The sequence below is a fragment of the Carettochelys insculpta genome, chromosome 1 (genome assembly GCF_033958435.1).
Source record: "Carettochelys insculpta isolate YL-2023 chromosome 1, ASM3395843v1, whole genome shotgun sequence".
NCBI classification, from domain to species: domain Eukaryota; kingdom Metazoa; phylum Chordata; order Testudines; family Carettochelyidae; genus Carettochelys; species Carettochelys insculpta.
This window is the reverse complement of record NC_134137.1, coordinates 31,354,965-31,379,305: the sequence shown is the minus strand read 5'-3', so window position 1 is coordinate 31,379,305 and position 24,341 is coordinate 31,354,965. Positions and strand designations below refer to the sequence as shown.

Below are 24,341 nucleotides of genomic sequence, written 5' to 3'. Positions count from 1 at the left end.
ATGCTTTATTAAAGTCTAGGTATACCACATCCACTGCTTCTCCCTTATCTACGAGTATCGTTATCATTTCAAAAAAAGCTATCAGGTTGGTTTGACATGATTTGTTTTTTACAAAACCATGCTGGCTGTTCCCTATCACTTTGCTACCTTCCAAGTGCTTGCAGATGACTTCCTTAACTACCTGCTCCATTATCTTTCCTGGCACAGAAGTTAAGCTGACTGGCCTGTAATTTCCTGGGTTGTTGTTATTCCCCTTTTTGTAGATGGGCACTATATTTGCCCTCTTCCATTCTTCTGGAATCTCTCCTGTCTCCCATGACTTTCCAAAAATGAGAGCTAACGGCTCAGCTACCTCTTCTATCAGCTCCTTGAGGATTCTAGGATGCATTTCATCAGGCCCTGGTGACTTGCAGACATCTAATTTTTCCAAATGGTTTTTAACTTGTTCTTTTTTTATTTCAAAAACTAACTCTACCCCTTTTCCACCAGCTTTCACTATGTCAGGCATTCCTTCAGACTTCTCTGTGAAGACCGAAACAAAGAAGTCATTAAGCATCTCTGCCATTTCCAAGTTCCCCGTTACTGTTCCTCCCTCCTCACTGAGCAATGGCCTTACCCTGTCCTTGGTCTTCCTCTTGTTTCTAATATATTTGTAAAAGGCCTTCTTGTTACCCTTTATGCCTGTAGCTAGTTGGAGCTCATTTTGTGCCTTAGTCTTTCTAATTTTACTCCTGCATTCTTGTGTTATTTGCCTATGTTCATTCTTTGTAATTTGTCCTAGTTTCCATTTTTTATAAGATTCCTTTTTTAGTTTGAGATCATGCAGGATCTCCTTGTTATGCCAAGGTGGTCTTTGCCCATATTTACTATCTTTCCTACATAGGGGAATAGCTTGTTTTTGGGCCCTTAATAATGTCTCTTTGAAAAACTGCCAACTCTCCTCAGTTGTTTTTCCCCTCAGTTTTTCCTCCCATGGGATCTTACCTACCAGCTCTCTGAGTTTACCAAAATCTGCTTTCCTGAAATCCATCATCTCTGTTTTGCTATTTTCCTTCCTACCAGTCCTTAGAATTGTGAATTCTGTGATTTCATGATCACTTTCACCCAAGCAGCCTCCCACATTCAAATTCTCGACCAAGTCCTCCTTATTTGTTAAAATCAAATCCAGAACAGTTTCTCCCCTGGTGGCTTTTTCAACTTTTTGGAATAAAAAATTGTCTCCAATGCAGTCTAAGAACTTATTGGATAGTCTGTGCCCCGCTGTATTAGTATCCCAGCATATATCTGGATAGTTAAAGTCCCCCATCACCACCAAATCCTGGGCTCTGGATGATTTTGTTAGTTGTTTAAAAAAAGCATCATCCACCTCTTCCACCTGGTTAGGTGGCCTGTAGTAGACTCCTAACAGGACATCACCCTTGTTTTTTACCCCTCTTAAACTAACCCACAAACTCTCAACACGTCATCCCAGGGCCAGTCTCATCCCAGGGCCAGTCCTAAGTGGGAGTGGAGTAGGCCCCCTCCACAGGTCTTGGTCCACTCTGGTTCTCGCAGTTGGACTGAGTTTTGATTTATCAAAATCTCATCCAAAGTACTATCCTTTCTGTCTTTTTTCAGTCTAAAGGAGACTATATATATATATATATATATATAATTTCATGTTCTTCTGTTTAAAAACTGTCTTTCACTATTCTTTAATCAAGGAGCACATTTTCAAACATTCAGATTTAGTATAACTAGTGAACCTGTTTGTCTCCGCTTACCTTGAACTGTAAGAGTTCTATTATAGAAATTAAAAAATCTATACTTAATGAGTATCCCCACTACATTTATTTAATCAGTAAGATAATAAATGTGCAGCTTTTTCCATTGCTTCAGTCTTCAACAAATTCATTAACTATGAGTTTTACTGTTCAGCACAAATATTTCAACTTCGGCTTTCAATAACTTTAATGTTATGTAGTATCATAAACGTATTATTCATGCTTAACAATTATCTGGGCCCTGAGGGCCAATTTTACATTGTTTGTGCACCCAATGTACCTAATTCATTGTCTTCCATTGGAATTTTAGCACCACAAGGAACAGCAATTTATATTAGGAATCGAACTAAACTTAAGTCTTCTGAGCCACAGAGAACAACAAGTTATGCTGCACAGCTACTCAATTTAGTGGGATAGTTTCCAGTATGGAAGCCGCCTGCACTTATGTATTCTATTGCTCTCTTGCATTCTTCACTTAAAGTAGGTATTATAGTTATCCTTTGTACAAAATGTTTGGCTCTCCCACAACACCAGAATCAAGGGTTGCTAGCTCACTTAACTCCAGACTGCTAAAGCTATCCAGCCCTAAACAGGAGCAATGACTTCATGCTAAGATGCCTGACAACCAATAGTCCTCTAAATTTACTACATTGCGAGCGTAATAGCATCACTACGTGAATTATAGTCTCAGAGAGGTAGGTGGGTTAATCTGTATCTTCACAAAACAAAAAAGCAGTCCTGTTGCACCTTAAAGACTAATACAGTAAACCCTTGAGATAACCGACTAATGGGGGGATGGGTGTCTGTTAAAATAGAAAGTCTGTTATACCTGAGGGTTTACACTGAGAGTGGCTCTGAGCCACTCATGTTCTGATCTGAGCACAGGGGCTCATCCTGGCTCCGAGCCACCCCCATTCAGGGCACAGCATGGGTGCTCCTCTGGCTCTGAGTTGCTTGTGCTCTGCCTTGTGGCGATCCCAGCTCTGGGGCAGGGGGTGGAACTGGCAGCAACTCTTTTGGCTGTGGCCAGACCCCTCGGCTAAGGCGCTCCTATTTTTTTGTGGGGAGGGTAGCGGACATCCATTATTTCTGATGTGTGGTAAAATGGGGTCTGCTATATTGAGGCTTACCGTGTTATTTTTTAGGTGATAAGCTTTGTCCCACAAAAGTTCTTCATGTAAAAAATAATATTGTTAGTCTCTAAGGTGCTACAGGATTGCTTTTTTCCTCCTTGTTACATGAAACATAGTCGAAGCTTTCTCCCTGCATCGGGATACTCCTAAGGTTTTCTCTAGGATCACTGTCTTTTGTCACTAGTTCCCTCTGGACACAGTGTCACTGAGTTTTCTTTTATATCCTCGTGGAATTAAAAAACCAAAGCTGCCACAAAAAATCCATATAACTTATTCTGCGACTGTCTTCTAATAGAAGCCTTTTAATAGGTTGGGACAACAGGAGAGCCCTGTAATACTCTGAAGAGTCACAAATCCGTCCTTTGTTGCATAGGGCACCTAGACATGTTGGGTGTATCTACGCTAGCTGGCTATTTCGAAGTAGCCGGCACAACGTCGAAATAGCACGCGTCGCGTCTACACGCGCTGTGTGCTATTTTGACGTTGAAATCGACGTTAGGCAGTGAGATGTCAAAATGGCTATTCCCATCCAAAGATGGGAATAGTGCCCTACTTCGATGTTCAACGTCGAAGCAGGGCATGTGTAGACGATCCGCGTCCTGCTACTTCGAAATAGCGGGGTCCTCCATGGCAGCCATCAGCTGAGGGGTTGAGAGATGCTCTGTGCAGCCCCTGCGGGGCTCTATGGTTACTGCATGCAGCAGCCTTTAGCCCAGGGCTTCTGGCTGTTGCTGCAGCTGGGGGTCCATGCTGCATGTACAGGGTCTGCAACCGGTTGTCGGCTCTGTGGATCTCGTGCTGTGCAGGACAAGTGTGTCTGGGAGGGGCCCTGTAAGGGAGCAGCTTGGGGTTTTGCTGGCCCCTTATTTCGACGGGAAGCACTTGTGTGTGTGGATGCTCCACATTTCCTTCCGGGGTGGCTCCTTTCGATGTTCCCCGTTGCTACTTCGACATTGAAAGTCAATGGTACCAGCCCTGGAGGACGTGTAGATGATATGCGTTGAAGTAGCCTATTTCCATGTCCTTACTTCGAAATAGGCTACTTCGACGTAGTGTGCTAGTGTAGACGTAGCCGTTGTGTTTAATCATAAAAGAATCTAATCTTTTTCTGGAACTACTTGAGATCTTTGCTGTGATGCTAATATTAAACTGTGGTAAGTGCCACAAATTAATTTTGATGCAGAAGCGATACTTATTTTAGAAAGTTGCCTTCCTTATTTTAGATGTCCTCAGAATTCAAGACATATGCCCAGTATTGGCCCACACCTGGGATATTAGTCTGCAAAATGTGTAAGGTTCCATTTGAATTCAGAGCTGTTTGTCAGCTGAGGAAAGATCATATTGGTATGCACTTAATTAGGTTTTGCCCTCATTTGCTACATAAAGTCATCTTTGTTCCAATCATTGTACTGTTTGTTGCTAGATACTATAAACATTACTCCACTAACATTTTTCTAGAAGCCAAATGCGCAGCACTGAACTCAGGTGGGGTGCGTAGGTGGGTTGAGGGTGGTGGCAGCTGTGGGGAGGATCTGTGGAGTAATATAGAAATGCAGACCAAAATAATGTTTTGTTCATGAGTCCTGGCATGCTGGAGATTTTCATGCCATGTTTCCTCTTTCCCTTCCTTCCCTTTAGCTATTCCTAGGAAGCAGCTGGCATGAGTGTGTGTGCTAATCTTTTCCAGCCAGAAAGGGATCCATTAATGAAGGGAGAAGTCAGCTGTTCCCCACCACTCACTGGTGATAAAATTGGAGTGAACACAATATAGGGCACACTTGTGTGACTGTAAACCATCACTAGAACATTTTGGTTGGAGTTTCCAGTCAAAAGGATTGAAAACATCACAGGCCTAGTTCTTTTGTAATAAGGAACGCAATCTGTAGAATTTCATAGTATTGGTAACCTCCTATGGCTGGAAGGCTCAGTAGTTCCTGTTTCCTCTTTGTCTGGTGAATTAATCACCTATTAGATGTATTTTGCGAATACCTCTATTTTACAAATACAGTCTTACTGATTGAGTTTTTCTAGAGTCAGATGCCCACATAAGATGGGACTAGAGTGACCACGGAGCCCATGGTCCATGTCCATGTTGGTGAATTTTAATAAATTTCTTAATATGGACATAATTTATCTCAAATGCCATGTAGTTTATAGGGTGTATCTTTTTTGTTTTTGTCTACTATAACCTGTGCTACTTATGGTCTCCCCTTACCACTGCAAAGCCAGTCTCCACTCTACATGTCACTCTTAAAGAAAATGAGCAAAAAGGTATCACCATGGAATGTCAGGTCTCATGTATCTTAATGATTTGCAAAGCCAAACTGCTTAGTCCACAGGTACACAAAATATTTTGTTTTGATCTGACAGCCCTGGAAATTCACTTTGGGATCTGAAGATCAAGCTGGGTACTTTACATTAGCACTAGAACTTATCCAACCCAGAAATAAGTGCGATTGTCTCTTTTGTGCTGAAGACAGGACTTATTTGTTGTTAAAGTCTGGAGCTCTATTCTGATCAGAATTAGAAATGAGTGGTTTCTTGCTCTGTATTTGTTAGATTGCAGAGAATATGCTTAATTTTATTATAAAAGTGTTTGCTATCTCTTTCAGGTGCTGTAGCAATCTTGATCCCTCATCTAGACCTGGCGATTTCCTTTGTTGGAGCCGTAAGCAGCAGCACTTTGGCACTGATTCTACCACCTTTGGTTGAAATCCTCACATTTTACAAGGAAAACCTAAGTGTGTATACAGTAGTTAAAGACATCTTTATAGCTGTCATTGGCGTGATTGGCTTTTTAACAGGGACATATGTGACAGTTGAAGAGATCATTTATCCTGCTTCCATGGTCTTAGTTAACACTACTGAGAGTCCCTTTGAAGATTTGAACGCTACGAAGTTGGTGGCTGGTTTCAATTAACTGTGAGACAACCAGGAACAAAATGGTTGTGGCAGAGCCTGAAGTCAAAAGTCTGGGCCATATTCGAATGAACTGAAATATTAATTTCTGAAAAATAACTCACCTCTTTCCTCTTTGATACTTTCTTCTTTTGCCTATTCTGTTACACCCTCAGACCAGATCTGAGATAAGTCTCTCAATCCATTTCAGTGCTGTCTAGAGAAGGAAAGGCCTGGTTTAGGTGGTGGAGTGGGAAGTATTTTGTGTGTGAATTGCACATGCAACCAAATGTAATTTTTCAGAACATCAGAATGCCTACTTAGAAGGGTAAAAGCCACCTTGTGCTTCACAACACCAAAACGATGCCTATGTATCACATATATCTCCATCTCATTAAATAGGCTGAATGGGACTTAAGTAGTGTTTAGATCTGCTGGCTCTCAGAGAAGGGGTGAGTATCTCCCCTGTGGATAATAGTTACTCGATAAATAGCTTGGATTTTCAGTAATGTTTCCACGGATCTGTTGACTTGCTACCTGCAAGTGCTTCCTTTCAACAAATATAGGTGCTTCACTCTAGTTACTGGGCCTTAGTAAGTCTTATGTCAGTGTGGTTTTGGGACACTGTTATGACTGTTCTTGCAGTATTTTCACACTGGCATCAGTTGGAGCACTGAAGACTTAAAACCTTCAGGGTTGAGATTGTAATGCTTGGTAAAGTTCAGCAGACCATCAATGGCATTTGGGTGCCATTGGGCATGAGGTCACTTTTTCATGCAATCCAGATCAATAACAAGCATTTTACCTAAAACATGTAAAAGATACCAAGACCCTTCATTCCAGTTCTGCAAGCTGCTCTGTATGGGTTAACCCACACCCTGGGAAGAACACAGTGATCTTACTGGAGCTTCCTGCAGGTCATGAGCCTGCCTATGTGGAGTAGCTTGCAGGATCAGGGCCTTAGTTATAACAGGTTATGCTGCTTCAAGTCACAAAAAGTCATTTTTAAAACCTGGTGGTTTAGCCCTTTATGTTTTGTATGTGTTGTCATGGAATGTTGTCATATATCACAAAAAATCACTCTTCAATAAGGCAGAGGTATTCAATGAGATGGCATCCGGGGTCATAAATGATGGTGATGTAAGTAGTTTATTTTGTTATATTTTTAGTAGCTGCTGTGCTAAGTCCTGGGCCTTTAAAAAACCAGCAAAAACACCCTGGCTACGTCTACACGTGCAGCCAACATCGAAATAGCTTATTTCGATGTTGCGACATCGAAATAGTCTATTTCGATGAATAACGTCTACACGTCCTCCAGGGCCGGCAACGTCGATGTTCAACTTCGACGTTGCTCAGCCCAACATCGAAATAGGCGCAGCGAGGGAACGTCTACACGTCAAAGTAGCACACATCGAAATAGGGATGCCAGGCACAGCTGCAGACAGGGTCACAGGGCGGACTCAACAGCCAGCCGCTCCCTTAAAGGGCCCCTCCCAGACACAGTTGCACTAAACAACACAAGATCCACAGAGCTGACAACTGGTTGCAGACCCTGTGCCTGCAGCATAGATCCCCAGCTGCCGCAGAAGCAGCCAGAAGCCCTGGGCTAAGGGCTGCTGCCCACGGTGACCATAGAGCCCCGCAGGGGCTGGAGAGAGAGCATCTCTCAACCCCCCAGCTGATGGCCGCCATGGAGGACCCAGCAATTTCGACGTTGCGGGACGCAGATCGTCTACACGGTCCCTACTTCGACGTTGAACGTCGAAGTAGGGCGCTATTCCTATCTCCTCATGAGGTTAGCGACTTCGACGTCTCGCCGCCTAACGTCGAAGTTGGTGCCGCTACTTCGAAGTAGCGTGCACGTGTAGACGCAGCTCCTCTGTTCATCTCTCCTATAAATAGGTGAAATGCTGTATTTTTCTACCTATTTTAAAAGATTAGGGTGGCTGCCTATATTTGTATTGTAGCTACATGTACAACAGAAATAATTATTTTTGCATTATGTTCTTCCTTCAGTTGTATTTAGCATGCATGTGGCTATATTTTGCTCCCTCCACTCCCACACCCCAATTTTTTTAAAGAAGAAAAAGGTATCTAGGGAAGTTGGTAACTGCGGGGGAAAGTCTTTCTTTTGCCCCAGGCTGTACCACTTAATCCTCCAGAGTAGAAAGCTCTACTCTGAGGGATTGTATTCTTCTTTCTGGCCCTCTTCCACTGGATTTCACCCTGAATTCCAAAACCATTTTTTCATTATTTTATTTGAAAAAAAAAGTTTAAGGAGAGCATCAGACTTTTTTCTTATATAAATGCTTTTCTAAAGAATATATTTAATACATTTGTTGAGGAAATAAAATATGCCAGATAAAATTCCTCCCCTAATGTCCTCACAGGGCAATAGTTAATATTATTCTTGCCTTCAGAATACTTACCCAGTTGTCTGCATATGGCATCAGCACTATAGCACTTTCATCTCCACTTTATAAGTGTTTCCAGGAGGGATTCGGCATAGTAATGTATGCTTAGGGTCGTCATATCTCCCTGTCCCAAATATGGGACAGGGAAATATGGGGTGGGGAGGGGCAGCACCTCCAAGCCCCGGGGAGCTGGGAAGGAGGCAGCAGCTGCTGGCACTCCATGGGAACACCAGGAAAGCGGCAGCTGCTGGCCCTTCCCCCAAGAGCCCCAGGGAAGCGGCAGCCCCTGGTGCTCCCTGAGCCCTGGGGAAGTGGCAGCTACCCACACTCCCCCTGCTTTCCCGAGGCTCAGGGAAGTGAGGCAGCAGGGGAGGGCCCAAATACAGGACAATGAGTCCCTTTTAAAAAATAAGTCAGGGTGCCTTTTTGGCGTCCCAAATATGGGACCGTCCCTCCCAGTATGGGATGGATGGTCACCTTGTATATGGTATGAATTGTACGTAGTTCTTTCAAACCGTTGTTCTAAGCAACACTCTCATTTTCATTTCAGCATGGACAAAATTAAATACTTGGCAGGCACTTTAAAAGAATGCAGACACAGTGCTATGTTACTAATACACCTAGCTGCTATAATGGTAAAATGACATTAAGGAGCACATAAGGACAGTGTCTAGCTGGGCAAAAATTAAGTTTTCAGAGTCAAGTGTTTCTGAAGGAGAGATATCAGCTGAGCTTTCACTGTCTGTTTGATGACAAAACTGGACAGTTCTGGCCCTCCCTTTTAAATACCCCTCTGAAACCACCACCCCACTCATGCGTCTGCTGAAGCGGGTCTTTGCCCATGAAAGCTTATGCTCCAAAATATCTGTTAGTCTATAAGTTGCCACAGGACTTCTTGTTGTTCTCAAAGATACAGACTAACACGGCTGCCTCTCTGCTATTTGCCTATATAAAGGTACTCTATACAGTATATATCAAAACCCTAGTTTTATTTTAGCTATGAAATTTATTTTAATTGATCCTGGATATTTGTTACATACATTTTTAATGGGACTGGTAAACATAACTTGGATCTCTCTCTCTCTCGCCTGTTGTTTTGGCAGCTCGTTCTATTTGTGTGTGTGTTTGGAAGGTGCATAATTGCCAAATCCTTCTATTGCATCTGTTCTCAGTCCGCTGCGTGAGAGCAGAGGCCTATGAGTTTGCCCTTCTGCCAACATGCTGAAGGATTTGGACCAGGAATATCTGGTCAGTGCATGGCATGGTGATAATCTTTGGCCAGTACAGGTTAATGTGCACTTAACTCTTTTTACCAAAGCCAAGGCTAACAAAGCTGGATACTTAAGGAGAGATTCCCATATCCTTCTTTAAGTCCCTAATATGTGATCTGATTCTGAAAAGCCCTTGGGAGTACTCCGTAAAGTGAATACAGGTGAGACTTTTTGAAAATCAAGCCATTTCCAACCAATACATCTCTTACCATAAAGCCTGCCCAGCAGACGTACCGTCATTCTTGATGGTGTCATTCTGCAGTTTCTCAGACTTCTTGCTGCTGTTCCCTTGAGAATGAAGTAGCTTCTTTTAGTTTCTGGGTCAGCGTTGCTGTCTAATGGGAGGTAATTAATTTAAATTAATATGTCACTCACAAGATGCTCGCATGTTCATTAATATAGTTAAAGGCTTTCAGCTGTACCATTTTTATTTTTCACTGACAGTGTAGGACCTTTATTATTTTAGCACTCAAGTTTGGTTTGTTAGGTCTGTTCAGTCATTTCAAGGAAAATCTATGGTCTCAGGGTGTTTTGTGTTAGAAAGGACTCAAGTGTCATAAATAAAACTGTGGGAGATCATCGAATCCAAATATAAGAAAATGGTCCAAGGAAACACTGCCAAAGATTAGAAATTACAGGAAATTTGACAAAAGCCTTTTCTTAATGCATGTTGAACCTCTATAGCCTGGCACCCTGGGGACCTGACCAATGCTGAACAAGAGAATTTGTTAAACCATGGGCGATCAGTTTTGCCTAGCGAGGTTAATAATGCTTGCGCTGCTTATTGGGCTCTTAGAAGACATTTAGGGGTAAATTAGAGATAAATAACAGCACAGGCCACTGAGAGCCAGGACTGGTGGCTGTAAACAAACTTTATGGGACCATGAGAAACTTGGCCACAACCATAACAAGTGCACATCCTGCAAACTAAAAACTCATGCTGTTGGACCAGAGTGCCAAACTAGAGAGGGTCAGCCTGTAATGAGATGGTACTTTAAAACAGACAGTACTGCATGAGAATCACGAGTTAAGATGCAAGGAAACAAACTCCAGATTTAGTGGAGATAGTTTATTTTAATATATATTTAAGATGGGCACAGAAGTATTTTATCACCAATTAACTTTACATTGAAAAACATAAGCCATTGGAATTATTTTCTTGCTAATAAGGAACAGGAAGTAAGGTTTATGTACATTATGTGCACTTATATTTAACAGGAATGTATTGTTAATGGTTTTAATGTAACTTAATGACTGCACTACAAATAACTGAACCATTTTATTACCTGTAAATATTCTGTCCTCAGACACTGAATAAGAAAGAGGGTGCATTTGTCTAGTATTCTGTAACTTATATTTTCTCTATCTAAATAAAGATTATACAACGTCTTGCTTATGTACTGTTCTTACCTTCCACCATATAACTTCTCAGGTCAATGTTCAATAAAGGAGAATTCACCCACATTTATGTGATAAGGAAACCCATCGATTAGCAAGACAGTTGGCATGGAATTTTCACATTTCTAAGTGATTTAGGAATGCAGCTTGTTAACTTCCAATTGAACTTGTGCTCCTAAGACATTTAGGCGCACCTAGAAAATCCCACTCTTGAACTAAGATCATGTGGCACCTTAAACACTAACAAATTTATTTATTTGGGCATAATCTTATTCCTAAATAAATTTGTTAGTTTTTAAGCACCACAGGACTCCTTGCTGTTTTTGCTGAAACAGACTAACATAGCTACTCCATTTGAACTTGTCACTATTGATGAGATTTTCTGTGTTTGGGTGCCTAAAGTTAGTCACCTAAATCCATATATAGACACATCACTAATGACCCAATTTGAGTACCCAGCGGCTCCTACTGGAGTCTGAGTGGGGAGGTACTCAGAACATTTAAAAATCAGGTTACTTATATATGGCATTAGAAGCCTACATTTATGCTCTGATTTTTAGAAAATCTTGGTTGTGGAGGCTAGTTGATACAGAGATTAACATAGATCAGAAACCTAAAAGCTCATGCTAAGATTCTAATTAGTAACTAGTATTTTTAGGTGCCTATTTTTTTTTCATAAACTTCACAGCATCCACCATCTTAAAATTAGGCCCTTCGTGATGTCTCAGCTTGGGCATCCAAAATCATAAGAGGGTAAAATGTACGTGCTTTTTGAAGTGCCATTTTTAAAAGTGATGGAGTCCCAGATTTGTGAGTGTGGTTAGGCATTGCTTCAATCAGCATTGCAACACCAAAGTGACTTTGGAAAATGAGAAACAGGCTCCTAAATAATTTAAAGATTAGACTAATTGAAATTCAAATACCTTTAAAAATGTGACCCTAAGTAACCTTTGAAAATGGCTTGGAAGCTCCTATATCACTTAGATCCTTTTGGACATTTTACCCTCTGCCATTGCTAACTTTTTCCCTATGAATCTTGGGTCCAATAATTGAAACTTCATTGTTCTCCTCCAATATCAGAAAGCAAATTCTTTTCCAAGAAATTAGATGTAAATGTGCACTTAGACATATGTAAATTAATCAAACATGTTCAGATAGCTGTGAGACAAAGTAAACTGGTGTTCCGTGAATATAAAGCATGAAATGAACCCAAAGATATAAGTTCCTCCTTTCAAATAGTTCTGTTTGTTAGAATGGAAACTACCAATATATGTGAATTACAACATGTGGAAGGGAACTTAAATTAACTTCAAGGATATGAAAAAATAAATTCAAAATACTGTTTGCCCATGAATGAAACAGCATTAATAAAAGAATCATGATCACAAATAACTTGTCACATGCGTACAATTTCAGATCCTGCTCCTATGAGGAGTTCTGCTTGCAAACACCTGTGGGCAGGAGGATCACCATTTATCCCACTGGGTTTTCTTGTGAAGGCAGAAAAACAAAGCCATCCTGGCTCTGAAGCTACAAAACAGGACCCCAGTTCTGAGGTCTTTTCTCCTAAAAAGAGCTAATTAAGGACTTCAAGCTTTTGGACCAGTGAAAATTTTAAAAAATATACAGTAATCCTCTGGTGTGCATGATTTAGATTTGCACTTAGTTCCCATTAAAGTGAGTTAAGTGCAAATCAAAAGTGCTCCAGCCCCACAGCTGGGGGAAGCAGGGGAGAAACATCACTGCAGCAGCTGTCTGCCTGCCGGGCTCGCCCATCTGGGGGAGCACATCAGGCAGACAGCTACTGCACCAGGGCTTTTCCCTTGCTGTCCCCAGCTGGTGAGAAGCTGCACTGCCCGCTGGGCTCCTCCTGTGGAGGAAACCAGGCAGGCAGAGAGCTACTGTGGCTTGGTTTTTGCCAGCTGGGAGAAATCACGATGCTGCCTCTGACTGCCCACACATATCCCTGCTGGGGCAGGGGGACAAACAGCCAAGGTGGTGTGGCTTCTCCTCAGCTCCTCCAGCTGGTGGAAGCTGGGGAGAAGCTATGCCTGGCTCCTGCAAGTGGGATCCAGGAGGCAGGCTGCTGCTTGGTTCCCAGTTTTCTCCACTTGCAGGACCTGGGAAACTGACCAGCTCTGGTCAGTTTCTTGTCTCCTGCAAGCTCAGGAAATCCTGGAACCAGGCTGCTGCCTGGTTCCCGTCTCCCCAAACTTGCATGGAATTTGAGTTGTGCAGGGTTTGTAAGGAACACAACCCTCATGTAACTTGGGGGTCTACAGTATATATTTGCTGACTGTGTTTTGCTATTATGTTTTCCATGTTTTTTACCTCAGACTGTAAGATTCCTGAGATGCAGTTCATAATTGTTGTTGTCTCTGAAAGGGCTAATGTGGGCCTGACAGGCCAATCAACATACTTGCCTGCCCATAGAGGTTGGACCTGGCCTAATTATAGGCGAGTCCTTAATGAAAAAGAATGTGGATGTTTAGTATAAAGAGAGGAATTTTGAAGTGGATGGGGACCGCAGAGAGAAACTTTACAGTCTCTCTCTGGGACTAGCCTGGAGAGAGCAGGAAGCTCAAGAAGGAATCCCAGAGGAGCATTGGCCATGAGACCCCTAGAGCGGCCACTGGGGTAGAGCAAACCCAGTCAGGAGCCCAATGCAAGGGCAGGATCTTAACTTTCAGGGGGATAGCCCAGGAGTCATTCAGCTGAGGAACCCACAGGGAAGGAAAGTCGAGCTAAAAGTGGTCAAAACTGGAGTTACATTTGTATTTTTCATTTGGGATTTTGTTGGGGGTTTCCAGAGGAGGGTTCTGAGAATCCCAGCATGGAGTGAAGGATGAATGTAGAGAGGCCATGGAAAAGATCTGCTGGAGGGCTGTGGTAGGAAAATCCAAGAAAGCAGAAACAAGTCCAATGTTAGCTGCTGATTATAGGGGCCTGGCCTGGAATTCAGCATAGTGTGGGACCTAAGTTGTCCAGTCAGCCCTGGGAAGGTGAGACTGCTGAGAAGAGGACAAGGATGACTGAGAGACTATGAGAGACGGGCTTGAGGGTTATGGGACCCAGAGTCAAGGCTGAGGACCATTGTAAGCACTGGATTGTTTTTCTGTTGGACTTTGTTACTAAAGCATGATCTGGCTGCAGGGCTGAGTTGCGAGAGGAGGTGGAGCGTTGCAGGACAAGAGCAGGTGCTAACAAGGGACACTCATCTAGGCCAGAGGATGGCAACATTTTGCTTTGGACTAGGCAAACCAATCTGCTGCTGGACCACGAGACAATTTGCTGACCTGGAGTGTCTGCAGGCCTGGCTCCCTGCAGCTCCCAGTGGCTGTGGTTTCCCATTCCCGACCAATGAGAGCTGTGGGAAACAGCACAGGCTGCAGGGACACACTGATTTCCACTTTACCAGCTACCATTAGCCAGAGACTGGAAACTGTGGCCACTGGGAGCTTTGGAGGCTAGGGGCGGGGGGCATGCTACTGACACACATTATCAGCAAACTCTCTCATGGCCTGCCAGTGAATTACCCTGATGGGCCAAGGACCAAAGGTTGCCAATGCCTCACCTAGGTTAACCTCTGTTGTTACACTCAGCTACCACAGAAGCATAAATGGTGAGTCAACCCTTCCATTAAATCATTTTTTAAAAATTTTAATTCATTTTATCTTAATTTTCAAGCACTAATTCCATTTTGAAATAGTCAACTAAAAAAAATTCCAGACAGTATAAAATAATGGTGCTCTAACATGGCCTTAAAATCTTCCATTCTGCCTTTGCACAAAAGTACACCAACGCTTGCGTAATTTCTAATATGTAAATGCTGTACATTTTGCATGATGACAACTGGAAGTAAAAGTGGTGTTATGTGAGCCGGCTGGCTGAGAAGTTATCAGCTGGAAATGTGCTTAGCAGGTGGGTTGCTTACGAAAACCAAGCCAGCTAATGCTGGTAAACTACAGAATGAACCTCTTAAATATGGAACTCTCTCATCCAGCAACATCTGTAGTCTAGCATGATTTTAGTTAGCAGGATGACCACTTATCATGGGTGTGGTCAAGTTTCCCATGGCCCCATAAAGTTTGTTAACAGCCACCAATCCTGTCTCTCAGTGTTTTGTGCTGTTATTTAGCTTTAATTTACTCCTAAATGTTTTCTAGAAGCCCAGTAAGCAGTGGAGGTGTTGGTAATGCTGCTAGACAATATTGGCCTCCTCTGATTTGGCAAGTTTTCTGTTTCAGAACAGGTCAGGTCCCCAGGGAGGTTCAACCTGTAATAAGCAGTCAGAAACAGATGATTTCATTCATTAGTACAGAGATTGAAACATCCTGAACTACCAAGCTGTGCCCCTGAATAGTATTTTTTAACAATGTGACTTTATTTATTATCATTACCCTCATCCATGGTATTATAATTATCCTTTCGTTCCATTCTCTCCTACTCCATTCTACATAGCTTCTTATACCATATTCTCCATCACAGTATCTGAGTACCTTCCCGTATTTCATTAAGCGATGCACCTAATATCTGTCATGGGGTATTCTTTCATCCACTCTGCAGGAAGAAAAGTGAGTGCAATCAAGTGTCTTGTTTTGGTAGGGATTAGGGTTTTTCTATATATTGTTGTATGTTTACATTAGAGAAGGCCAAGTAAAAGAAATACAACTTGCGGTTGAAGCAGAAGGTGGTTTGGTTTGTAATGTTCCTCAAGGAGTTCTTTCCACTGTCTCAGATCTGCCCTAAGAAAGGTCAGTCTTCCACACAGATGAGCTTTGTCCTTGTTGTAGAAAGCTCTGTTGTGCCATAGGAGTGAAATTGTTGACTGTGGTTTTCATTGGTCTTTAGATACCATGGACTCAGAAAATGAAGTGCCTTGAAGATAAAAATCCTTAACTTGATTTGAAACTTGATGGGAAAACAGCATAGGGATTGGAGAATAGGTTTTATGTGCTCACAATACAGATGGGCTGCAGTGTATTGTACTGGTTGGAATTTCCTAAGCACTGAAGGCTACATGCCTCAGACCAGCTGAGAAGGGACAAAATCATAAGTGAAGCAAGATCATCATCCACCAAGATGGGACAGAGTCTCTTAGCTAACCAGGGATGATAGAAGGTGTTACTTGTGGATGTGTCTATATGAAGGCTTTGTATTCCTGAGGGATCCAAGAGCAGTGGAGTTTAGGAGGTGGTTTCTAACCACCAGAGGAGTGACGTTCTGAATCAGCCTTCCAATAGGAGTTGTGGGGGGCAAAACAACTTAATAATTTTGAGAAGAAGAGCTGGTCTAATTCATGCATTTGATTGTACTATGGGATTGCTGGTGATGGAGGTGAGAAAAGTTCATTTCAGGTTTATGTCTTGTGTGCCAAAAATCTCATTCTTCAGGGCTTCAGCAAGACACTTGTGGGGGTCAGGAGAGAAGCACATGGCCCCTACAGCTGGGCCGCACTGAGCATCATCCAGGAAAGGGGCAGGCAGAACCTGCCTGAGGCGCCCACTGGGCCCCGGGTTGGATCAAGTTACTTGGCAGGTTGCATCCAGCCATAGGTCGAATTTTGCCCTGCCCTGGAGCTAGAATAGTGGGATGTTGGTCCTGACTGGGAGGACCTGAGAATGGGCTTCCTATGTTCCTATCTCTTTTGCCGTAGTTAGTGAATCAGTAGTTTTTCAAAATTTAGTTTAATTTATCAAAAAAAAAAAAAAGAAATCTCTCTCAAGTTAAAATATTTTAACTTTTTTAGCTCACCACAGAGCGTGAACTGATGTGTTCATAGTGCAGCTCTACACTTTAAAAACAGCCATGTAAAATGACATTTTTACTTAACCCACTTCTTCCCCTGCATAAGGCATCTCATTCTTCCTGTGACCAGCTACCTGTACCACAAGCTCCAGAGTGTGGAGGAGAACAGAATCAGCTAAGTGCTGCCTCCCCAAGTAGACCCATAAACAGCAGGTAGCATCTTGGCTCCATTCCCAATATCACACCCTGACTAGTGTAAAACAAAAAGCAGTCAAGTAGCACTTTAAAGACTAGCAAAATAGTTTATCAGGTGAGCTTTCGTGGGACAGACCCACTTCTTCAGACCATAGCCAGACCAGAACAGACTCAATAGTAGACGCTTGAAGTTACAATCTGTGTCCTGGTCTGCATCAGCAACAGTGCGCTAATATGCTGCCCTCTCTTAAGCCACACTTCAGCCCTAAGTATTTGAAGTCTTTGTCTTCGGGTGTTACTAAAAAAATTTTAAAAAGTTTTACTGTTACTAGCTGTAAAGAACCCAAACAGCTGAGACTGAGCTACAATTTTTACTTCAGTCCACATTCCTAGTAGAAGACCAGCTCCTATCTTCATTTACATTTGTTTGCTCCACTGAACAGGTCTGATCAGATCGAATTTGGCTTCTGGAGTATTTATTGCTGGTGATGCTGTGCATGGCAGTGGGAAACCAATTTGACACCATGTTTGCAGCTAGGAAAATATCCATAAATTTACTTGCACTTTGAGCAAATTTGACATTGGTTCTTTGAAGATCAATAAAAATGGAACCCCACAATGTTCATTTTAAAATCCCCTTTCAACTCAGAACCACAGCTGAAGATAGAGCAAGTATAGCCTCATTCCATTTGGTTGGAAACTTCAGCATCATGTTGCATAGGGACATTTTTTACCTATTATACCACATTCAGCAACTACAGAATGCTCTCAAAACAACAGTACCTGAAAAGGGGGAGCCTGACTCGTAATATGTAATAACGAAATACAGCCCATCTACTATCACAGCCATTACTGTATAGTTTATTTTAAGAAGAAATATAACAGATTCAGAGCATCAACCTACAGCTGAAAAAATTGGTGCAAGAGGGACAGGCTGTAATTAAACAGAAGAGGCATCAAGGAACAGGGCTGAGAGAACAGTAAGAGAGATTTAAAATATTTGGAGGAGCTTACAACAATCCGGTAGGTCTCCATTGAAAGAGAAGCCATCAGAGAGGATGGAAGAAGTCAATAAAACAGCCTGTTGGAAAAAGAGTGAGGAAATAATATAGGAAAACAGTCTAGAGATTAGAGAGAAGAATAAAAAGAAAGAAGCTAACAGGAGAGTCACATTAAAACATTTGAAAGGTATCTGTCTACAAAAAAATGGTCCAATCCTTCCCCACTGGGCATGACCAAAAGTGTATTTTTTGTATGAAAAGAGAAAGCATCAGAGTCTCGTTGGTCTAAAATTATACCCAACTGTCTTAATATCTCTGTCAACAGTATAATTTGACCTTAAATGGACATTTGTCATGGTTGTGGCGCTATCTGCACTCTGTCCCCTTTCTGGTCTCTGAGAGAACTCCCCTTTGGTCTTGACACTTTAGCTCTGAGCTCAGTGGTATTAATAATTTTCAAGTGGGGGGGCCATTTGAAACATTTTGGTATGTAGTCAAAAGCTTCACTTTTCTGTGGGCGGGGCCAGGGGTCTGGAATGATGGTTGACTGCTGATTGGAACTCCCAGTAGGGAACTGGAGTGCGGGATTGGGTGTGGAATCTGAGAGGGAATTTGGTTGAAGAAGGGGATTATGACCTGGAGAAGGGTATTGTTGTGCACGGTCTGGGAAGGGACATGGGTACAGGAAAGGATTTTTACCTGGAGGAGGGGTATAGGAGCGGGTGCAGAGTCTGAGAGGGACTTGTGAACTGTAGCACAGGGGAGGAGGGTGCAGAGTGCTTGGGTGGTGACCTGGGGAGGGGTATTCGGGCACAGGATACAGGAGTGGGTATTAGTGCAACAGGAGATTCTGATCTGGAGGCTGGTTTAGGAAGGGGTGTAGGATCTGGGAAGGAGTTGGGGTTGTGGTACCAGAAGCAGGCATGGGCTGAGAGACCCTTACGTAAGCAGTTCCTGGCCAGCAGCATCTCTCAACTCCTGTTGGCCAGAAAGTGGCCAATGGGAGCTGATAAATTGGGCTGCAGTGACCCCACCCCATAGCAAAATCTCTTGGCTACCCTTGGCTAGTTTTGCACACTGCTCGTACCCCCTCAAAATCTCTCATCTATTATTGACCCGAAACCAGCCAATGGGATCTGAGAAATTGTTCAGCCCAGCCCCTGCCACCATCAAAATATCTGGACTCCCTTCAGCCAGTTTGGTGCTCTGCTCCCATCCCCAGAAAACTCTCTCAGCTCCCATTGGCCAGAGGCCAGACAATGGAATCTGAGAAATTGTGCTGCCCTGCCTCTGCCACCAGCAAAATTTCTCAGTTATTATTCCCTGGAAAACTGCCAGTGGAATCTGAGAAATTGGGTAGAACTGCCCACACCTCCCAGCAAAATCACTCAGCTCCCATTGGTCAGTTTCCAGCCAATAAGAGCTGAGAGAATTTGCTGGGGGCAGGGGCATAACATGAAACTGGACAATGGGAGCTGAGAGATTTTGCTGTGAGTGGGGATAGCACCCAACGATCTTCCCACTCCTCTGCTGGGGGCCAGATTAAAAGGGTGAATGGATCTGCCTTGCCGGATATATGTAGCTTGCCCCTGAGCAAGATAGATGTCTCAGGTTTTTTTAATTTCTCTGAACTTCCAGACTATATTTGACTGCACAACTACAGTGTTTTAAAATTAGTTCTCTGTACAGTAAAACCTCAAGATGCCTGCAATAGGAGTGGGTCCCCCAATTAGCAGGGAGCTGGGAACCAAGTGGCAGCCTGGTTCCCGGCTGTCCTGTACTGGTGGGAACAATTAAACTGACCATCCATGAGCTGGTCAGTTTCCCGGGTCCTGCAAGCAGTGGGGAGCTGGGAATCAGGCTGTGGCTTGGTTCCCGTCTCCCCACTGATTGTGGGACCATGGAAACTGAGTAGCACATGCATAACACGACAGTTTATTGTAGTTAAATTACAAATTCTAAGGTGGAGTGTAAAAAGCTAACGCAAACACTCCTGGAAAAAAACAGTGTACAGTTCTTGCTAGAGTGAGTGGTTCCATGAATCTCAAGGTTTGCTGGGAATGGTTGGTAGATAGGTTCCATAAGTGCTGTATTTGTGAAAGGATGGAAGAGGAAACTGGATAGAGAGAAGCTCCTCCAGCCTGGAAAGAGAGTTTTCAAGATTTCACTTGGGAGGGATGAACTTGCTTATGTTTGAGGCTCATGAGTTTTAGGATCATTAGAACTGTTTTGGGAAGCAACAACATGATAAAAAGCCCCTTCTGCCTGAATTCCATGCTCAGATCCCATTTGTAGCTTCCTGGGAAAGGACATGCAGGGGATGGACGAATTTTCTGGGGCTAGGCAGAAACACAGTATAGTCTGCCCGAGTGAAATTCATCTTGTGCAGGTGACCAGAATAAGGCCAACATTCCAGTTAAATAAGATTTTATAAACCCTAAAAATAGGAGCTCATTGATGCACTGACTTTGTGGAGTTCTTTGCACAAAGGTGAATTTCACTTACTTGGAGAAAAAGGCTGGTATGATATTCTGAAGAACACATGGGAAGCAGCATGGCCTAGTGAAGAGAGCACTAGGTTAGAATCAGAAGATCTAGTTATGTCATTGATCTGCTAAGCAATCTAGGGTAAGTGACTGTAGTTCTCTATTTCCCACCATGGCTATGTTTATACTAGCCCAAAACTTCAAAATGACCTCTATATAACCGGGAAAAGGATTCTTTCAAAGATGGGGTTTACTTTCAAAAGAGCAGCATCTACACTTGTTTTCTTCTTTTGAAAGAAGCGCTTTTGAAATTAGATTATGCAAATAAGGTGTGAATATGCAAATTTGCATTTTCTGATTTACCTCATTTGCATACCTCTTTTGAAAGAGGAATGCAAATGTAGATGCACCCTAAGAGACTTCCTGCCCCAAACAATTTTTCAGTGTAAGTGGATAAACATGGACACATAGGCTGTGTCTACACTAGCCCAAAACGTCAAAATGGCCATGCAAATGGCCATTTCGAAGTTTACTAACGAAGCTCTGAAATACATATTCAGTGCCTCATTAAAATGCCGGCAGCCGCAGCACTTAGAAATGAGGTGTTAAATATGTGAATTTATACCTCATTTGCATTTTCAATTTACTTCTTTCAATTTACCTCTTTCAAAAGAGGAGTGCAAGTGTAGATGCACCCTACGTGATTGGACAGTGTTGCACACAGCAGATCTTGATTGGGACGACCTGGATGCAAAAGAAGTGATATTATTTGGTTGCAGTGTTTTCATCAACTAAACATAAAGCCTTAATTTTTCCTTACACTCATTACATTTTAAAATGCTAAAATCACAGCACTGCTTCTTCTGTCCTCAGTGGTTATGGAAAAGTGAAAAAAAAAAAGTTAAAAAGTCTTGACAAACTACACCAGCCAAATTTCATTGACAAATTCATGCAAAATCACCTTCTGAGAACATGGTTAACGGATTTCAGCAAGCTATCATCTATGCGTAACTGGAAAATAAATTAAAATGATACTCACCTCTAGATAATAAGTGTACCTTTCCCAAAAACCAATAGTTTAAGCCACCAGTAATTATTAGCATACTAGATAACACTCATGGTTTGTTTTTCTGTGCAGTAGGTTCAGGGTAAGAATCAAAATTGTTTTAAGCTAATAATTAATGGATTTTACGCACTATTTTCCCCTTTGCATATTAATATTCTGCTCTAGAAGCTTTCATGCCTTGTCTTTCTTGAAGTGAAGCCTCTACTACGGCCAAGAAAATAGATGCTAAATACGTGGAAGATTTTCAATACTTCATGCATAGTCACTATTTCAGTGTTTATGGTGTCTTGCAATCCAGCACAGCAGGGCATTTCTGATTTAAAATCTTTTGATGCGCAAGTGGGTCTTAGTATGAAATCTCCTTGCCAGTGTAGCAGGAGACCATGGTTAGCTATGCGGAAGCAAGTTATTTCCAAAAATACAAGAACATATGAGACTGACAATTTGAAATTCCCAGCTGTTCAAGAAATGAAGCTTGCTTCAGAATACATCTCTCTGAGCAAAAGTTCCTAATTTAACCTTCCCCCCACCTCACCATAGTCACTATTCACAGGAGAAAAACACACACACAGGGAGGGAAAGCTGATGAGAGCTTTACTGGGATTAATGAGACAAACAGAGCCAGAGGGAAAGAATGCCCAAAGCAAGCAAACACCAGGAGGCAGTTCATGAACGTAATCTGTCAGGATAATTTTTTTTCTCCTTATGCATAAGTTTGCATCTGCCATGTGGCTTCTGCATCAAAGAAAAGAGAACTGAGAGGACATTGCAGGGCATTACTCTTGCCAGAGAACCAGCCAGCCACATTTCTCTTGGAGTCCATTGTATGTTTAATTTTTAAAGGGCAGCATAATCTGAAGCAATTCTAGGGTATGTCTACATAGCAGCGTTATTCTGAAATAAACTAATCTGGAAGAGATGTTCTGGAATAGTTTGTTTTGAAATAACTGAAAATTCTAAAAATATGCAATAGTGTCAATTCATAAATGAGCCCACAAAGACATTGGTTAAGGGTTAGTGAGATGAACAGTAGTGAAATTTCATACCACACACTCTCCATGGAGTTCTGCAGCTCTAAGATACCAACAGAAGTAACTAGATTCTAACAAGCAGACTCAAATGCAAGTCATGTAAATCTGTTTTGTGCCACGTCATGAGCCAGTCTGTAGACAGGACAGTCCAAATATTGACCAAGTAAATTGCAATAAAGAGAGTTACTGAAGGGCAGATGTCATCCCAGAGGCTATGTCTACACTAGAAACACCTATTGACAGGCATCACTGTCGACAGGGAAATCTCCATAGAACCTCTTTCAACAGATTGCATTGACACACAACTTGCTCTGTCGACAGAGAGCTGCTAGACAACACTGCCCTCTGGTGCCAGAAAGCGGAATGGCAGCTCTGCAAAGAGGGCTACCTGGCAACCGGAAGCCCTCTGTTACCAGATGTGTCTACACTGCACTGGTGTCGACCGTACTCCATTGACAGATTGTTGTGCCTCACATTTTTGAGGGCTAATACTGTCAAGGCAAATGCAGATTTCTGTCGAGAAGCTGTCGACGGAATGCTTTAACTGTGTAGACGTCCCTGATTTAGGAAAAGAAAGGAATCCCAGGGGAAGTTAAAACCATGACTGAACTATGCCAGCGGGTTGCTCAACTCGTTTTCCTCTGGTGAAAGACCACCAAACAGTGGAAGAACCTGGATCCATGTGAGCAGGGGAAGACTTGGTATTATCCACACACAAGGAAAGTAGGAAATCCCAAGGGAAAGAAAGCCAAACAGGTGGAGGTCTTCAGAAGCTGAAGCACTCTGTGAAAATGTGCTCTGGGAGCACACAGCTGACTGTGCCATGTCAACAGGTACCTCCATTTTCCTCCAGTGAAAGAACAACTTTCAAAAGGCAGCACGTCAGGGAACTGGCAGTCCCACATATGACAGCATATGTGCTCCATCTGACTGTTCCATGGCAACAGGTACTTCAGTGTTCCCCTGGTTAAAGAACACCTTTCACAAGGCAGGGAACCTTCAATCCCACATATTTACAATAACAATGGATTAAAACCAGGTCACATGCAGAAAGGTAAGGGGAAACATGTCAACTGGTGCCTCATGTATCCCTCCAGTAAATATGCAGTAAACAGGCTACTGCTGAGGCTGTGGCTCCCCCGAGCCATGTGCTTTGGGAAGAGAGAGTAATGGAGCAGTGTGCCTGGGTGAAGGGGCCAGGGGCCAGGGGCCATCCCCCTCCAACTAAGCTGGCAGGGTGAACTGCCGCTGTTGTGGACATGGTGCTGTCACCTACTTTCTTGTTAGGTGGCAGGGGGCAGCCCAGAAAATTCACACTGCCCACTGTGGAGCCGGCCACCAGAACTTGTTGACCCTGCGCTCTCACTTGTTTGTCTAGGCAGAGGGTGGGGGCAGCCTTGAAAATAGGTACGGTTAGGGGCTGCCCACCCCAACAAAACTCAGTTGTCAGGGGCCAGCCGAGGCTCCTGTTGACGTGCTGCAGTCACCTGGTTTCTTATTAGCCATTCCCCCCACAGCCCATGTTCTCTCACAGGGGCCAGCCAGCCCCCGAAAATCTTTGCTGTGTCGGGCACCACCTCCCTGGTGCTTGGTGAGCTCCCAGAAAATGTGATGTGCAGAAGCCTTCAGCCCACACAGGCCAGGGCATGCTACTGTCTGAAAGCATGGTCCACACTGCACAGCAGGTGGGTGGGGCGGGGGCCAGCCTGCCAGCCACGTGGCGCCTGTGGGGGAGGAGGGTTGCCCCATACAAATGTGAAGCATACAAAAGAAGTTTTTCAAACTTTCCTGCTAAATCCTGTGCAGGGAGGAAGCCTTCAGTCCATGCAGGGCAGGACATGCCACCCAGCTGTCTCATGTGCTGCTGCCTGTTCCAAATAGCCAAGCCACCATATGGTGTGGTGGTGTGGGGTGTAGCCTACCAGCCAAAATGAGAC

The 24,341-nt window shown here is 43.1% G+C and overlaps 1 protein-coding gene across 1 annotated transcript in view; it reads left to right on the top strand.

Annotated features, from left to right (window-relative positions):
• Positions 1-7,283, top strand: part of SLC36A4 (solute carrier family 36 member 4) — a 232,796-nt gene extending 225,513 nt beyond the window's left edge. Inside the window, exon 11 of the mRNA XM_074984046.1 lies at positions 5,509-7,283. Within this exon, the coding sequence (XP_074840147.1) occupies positions 5,509-5,816 (308 nt within the window). The 3' untranslated portion in view covers positions 5,817-7,283. The remainder of the gene's footprint in view (positions 1-5,508) is intronic.
• Positions 7,284-24,341: the final 17,058 nt, after the last annotated feature.